Below are 3,662 nucleotides of genomic sequence, written 5' to 3'. Positions count from 1 at the left end.
CGATCGAAAGATTTTTGGGAGTGCGAAGTCATTTAAACAAGAAAATGGTACAGCAGACAGGAAGATGTACTTTGCGGTAGCGAGGGAAAGAAGCAGAAGATCTGGATGCTTCGATCACAAGGTTGCAATCGCGAGCCTAGGTGTCGCGGTCGCGAGAAAGTAGCTGGGCAGCCATAAATTTAAGCATGATTAGGACTTCTAGTGTGGCTCTAATTCGTTGTTTTCTTGCTCTATAAATCAACCCTTGTAACCTGTAATCTCAAGCATGAAATTTTAATAAGAATTCTCTTTGGTTGGCGGTGGATTAAAGCAATCACATCGATTGCATATAACCACTTTATATTCCCTGGCCATTTATGTATTCTTGCATTCATTCTTCGAGTTCACTTACATATTTTTTGTTTTTGTCTTGTGGGTTGATAACCTAGTGTTATAAAGTCTTGTTAGAGCACACACATCGTTCCTAATAGAAGTTTTATTCAAAACTTTAGACAAAGGTGCTATTGAGATATTCGGCCCTTATGGTATCTCGTACGCATTCCGACGAATGAAAAAGCGAATAAACATCAAAGTGGAGAGGTAACGAGCCGCGTCAAGTCAGCTCGATTAGGTTCAAATTCGACTCGTTAATAGTTCAAAGAATTTGAGCTCGATTCGTTTCGAGTCTAGAATGTTAAGCTTGAGTTCGCCTTGTTTGATATTATTAAAGCTTGAGCTAGACTCGAGCTCGATTCCTTTTTACTGAGTACAAAGGAAGCGAAAATATTGGTTTATCATAACCGATGTTGAGAAACTTTAAATGAAATGTTTTTCATCATTTGGCTAAATTATATTATAATTATAATTATAATTTTAATTATATAATTGAGTACAAAGGAGTACCAAATAGGTTGCTTCTTTGTTCACTAGGTGGAACTATGGAAGGAAATAAAAGCTTAAACAGAAACAGAATAAGAAGAATTTAAAGACAAAAGTTGGCTTTTTTAACTCCAAAAAAACAGCTAATCTATCACGTACCCATATGCAGTTAAACCTCATTCACTCTTCCTTAATTCACTTTATTCAGATTCTCACTTTTTTACACGTTCTAGGTTCTGTTCCACACCAGTACTGGCAGTACACCACCATCACAATCACAATGGAAACCATTTTCGCTACAGGTGTGAGGACTGCTATAAAATGCCATCTTGTTAAACTCTACAATACAACCATAAGTTATTTGACATTTGTTGATTCTAGTCAAAGTTATGGAGATGAAAGGTCAAAACAAGAGTCAATACATGCTCCCTGTAGTTTGTTTCTCGATCATTCTTTTCGATCTCATTGCAGGAATCCTTGGCATTCAGGCTGAGGTAGCTCAAAATAAGGTACATTCTACTGAGATTAAAAGTTTAGTTTTTCAATCATTTTTAACTAACCAAATATTTTGAATTCGATCCTCCATGTAAATGTAAACAAATAAAGTTTTCCCTATTCAGACTACCCCGAGAATGGCTGTATCTTTTACTCAGATGTACGGGGACCTAATTGTGTTATCTCGTGACCATTTTCAACTGGCCACCCCAAAATGCGCTTCTAGTAAATTATATAATTTCGATTAATTTTAACTTAATGATTACATCTCACACGAACATGGTAAAAAATGAAATAAAGAAAACCAAAAATTGGGAAAACAATTGTCAATGGGTCAACTCAACCCATCCCATTGGGAGCCCCATTGGATCACTTCTTGGGTCACTTGGTCTAGATTTTTGATCTTTTTGGTCTAATAATTGGGTTGGGTAAGCCGCCCTGCCCATTCGAGCTTTTATATTACAAGCCAGAATATAATTTCATGAATGACTTATGTTGCGTTTTGCAGGTGCAAAATCTAACGTTGTCGATCGTTGAATGTAGAGATCCAAGTTACAAAGCATTTAAATTGGGTTCTGCAGCTGCAATACTTTTGGCATTTGCTCATGCAATTGCAAACTTACTTGGTGGCTGCCATTGTGTACAATCCAAACAAGAGCTAGAAACCGTCACATATAACAAACGTTTAGCTTTTACATTCCTCGTTCTTTCATGGTACGCGTCTACCCATCTCTCATTTATATACTCCTTAAATTTAAATTCACATTTTGTACTAAAATTGTTGAATTTTCTACCTGCAGGATCACTCTTCTCATTGGATTCTGTTTGCTAACAGCTGGTGTTTTGTCAAACTCAAATTCAAGAAGATCATGTGGAGTTTCACATCATCGATACTTGTCTATTGGCGGCATTGCGTGTTTCTTTCATGCAATGTTTGCAGTTTGTTATTACATGTCTGCAAATGCTGTTGATAGAGAAGAAAAAAAGTTGAACCCACCAGAGGTGGTTCATCAATCAGCACCATAGCCATTGCATATTTGCTTGCTTTCTTTAGTTCTTTTTCATTTTGATGTTATTCGATCGTTTGATCTTGGATTCTTAATTTGGTTCGTAAGCTCGTTAGTTACATCTGTTTTTTTTTTTTTTCAAATTTATTTAAGGAAAATGGGTTTCTTGTTTTAAGAGATCAAGATCAAGATGTTTATTTTAGAATTAGAGAATTTAACTCCAAAAAAGTCATGAATTGATGAATTATTTTACATGAACACATTTGATAAATTCATGATGTTCTCACAAGTCACAATAGGTCTCATGTTCGAAAATTCACTAAAGAAACCTCGTGTTAAGCCGCATATATCTGAGTGAAAAGAAGACTTACCCGCCCTAGTAATTTTCTGAACATGAAAAACTTCATCCGTTTACACATTTTACATACGATAAATTCCATTATATGATTATTTATCTTCTATCTTCATTTATCATTAAACATATAACCTATTACATTAGCAGTACGTAAGTTGAATGTACTCTAATTTTGAAGGTTTTTCGTATGCCCGAGAGACATATTTAATTAATATGGCTAATATGTTATGATCCAATTCGGGTCATACCCAATAACAAGCTTACCGACACCTTAAACGTATTTAATCTTAATGTTTGGATCATTAAATAAATACGCAACACTTGAACTTTAGAAAATCGGTTTTCAAAAGTATTATTACTTGAGATAAATTATTTGGATAATTTATATGATAAGGATTTAATTATTTATAAGATTAAATAGTTACGTTGTGATACATTTTATAAAAGGATTTATAAAATTTAAGTAACAAATGCATGATATTATTTTGGAACAAGTTTTATAAAAATTAAAGTTACAATTTTATATAAACCCCTCATGGGGGACGGTTTTTGTGGAGACCAAGGAGTCCTCACCATGCTTCTTTGTTACTTTTAATATGCACAAGTCCTTATGTGTTTGTTGCTTGACCAAAAATACTAAGGAACATGCATTCAAATATCAAGTAATATACAAAAACACTCTAGTTTTTTTCTGCTCATTCTGGCCGAAATACTTGAGCATCAAGAGGGTGATTTTGAGCTTATTTTGAAGTTCATTTTCTAGTGTAATAAAATCCTAAACAAAGTACAAGGTGTTGGTCACAAGTTTGGGGTATAATCTCTTGAGGTTTCCTTGTTTTGAAGCTCAATTCATCATCATCATCTTCACCATCTTCTTGCAACTAGGAAAACGACCCTCAACTAGCTTGAGGAGGTATTTATCTTCTCTACTTGCTATATTTGTAAGC

General features: G+C 34.4%; 1 protein-coding gene across 1 annotated transcript; it reads left to right on the top strand.

Annotated features, from left to right (window-relative positions):
• The first annotated feature begins 1,247 nt into the window (after positions 1–1,247).
• LOC139874830 (protein DESIGUAL 2-like) lies at positions 1,248–2,379 on the top strand. The gene is made up of 3 exons (XM_071862223.1): positions 1,248–1,367; positions 1,862–2,067; positions 2,154–2,379. Exons 1-3 carry the CDS (start codon positions 1,248–1,250, stop codon positions 2,377–2,379), a joined length of 552 nt encoding a protein of 183 aa, XP_071718324.1.
• Positions 2,380–3,662: the final 1,283 nt, after the last annotated feature.

Source organism: Rutidosis leptorrhynchoides, chromosome 11, assembly GCF_046630445.1.
Source record: "Rutidosis leptorrhynchoides isolate AG116_Rl617_1_P2 chromosome 11, CSIRO_AGI_Rlap_v1, whole genome shotgun sequence".
Lineage (NCBI taxonomy): Eukaryota > Viridiplantae > Streptophyta > Magnoliopsida > Asterales > Asteraceae > Rutidosis > Rutidosis leptorrhynchoides.
This window is presented reverse-complemented; position numbering and strand designations above follow the sequence as displayed.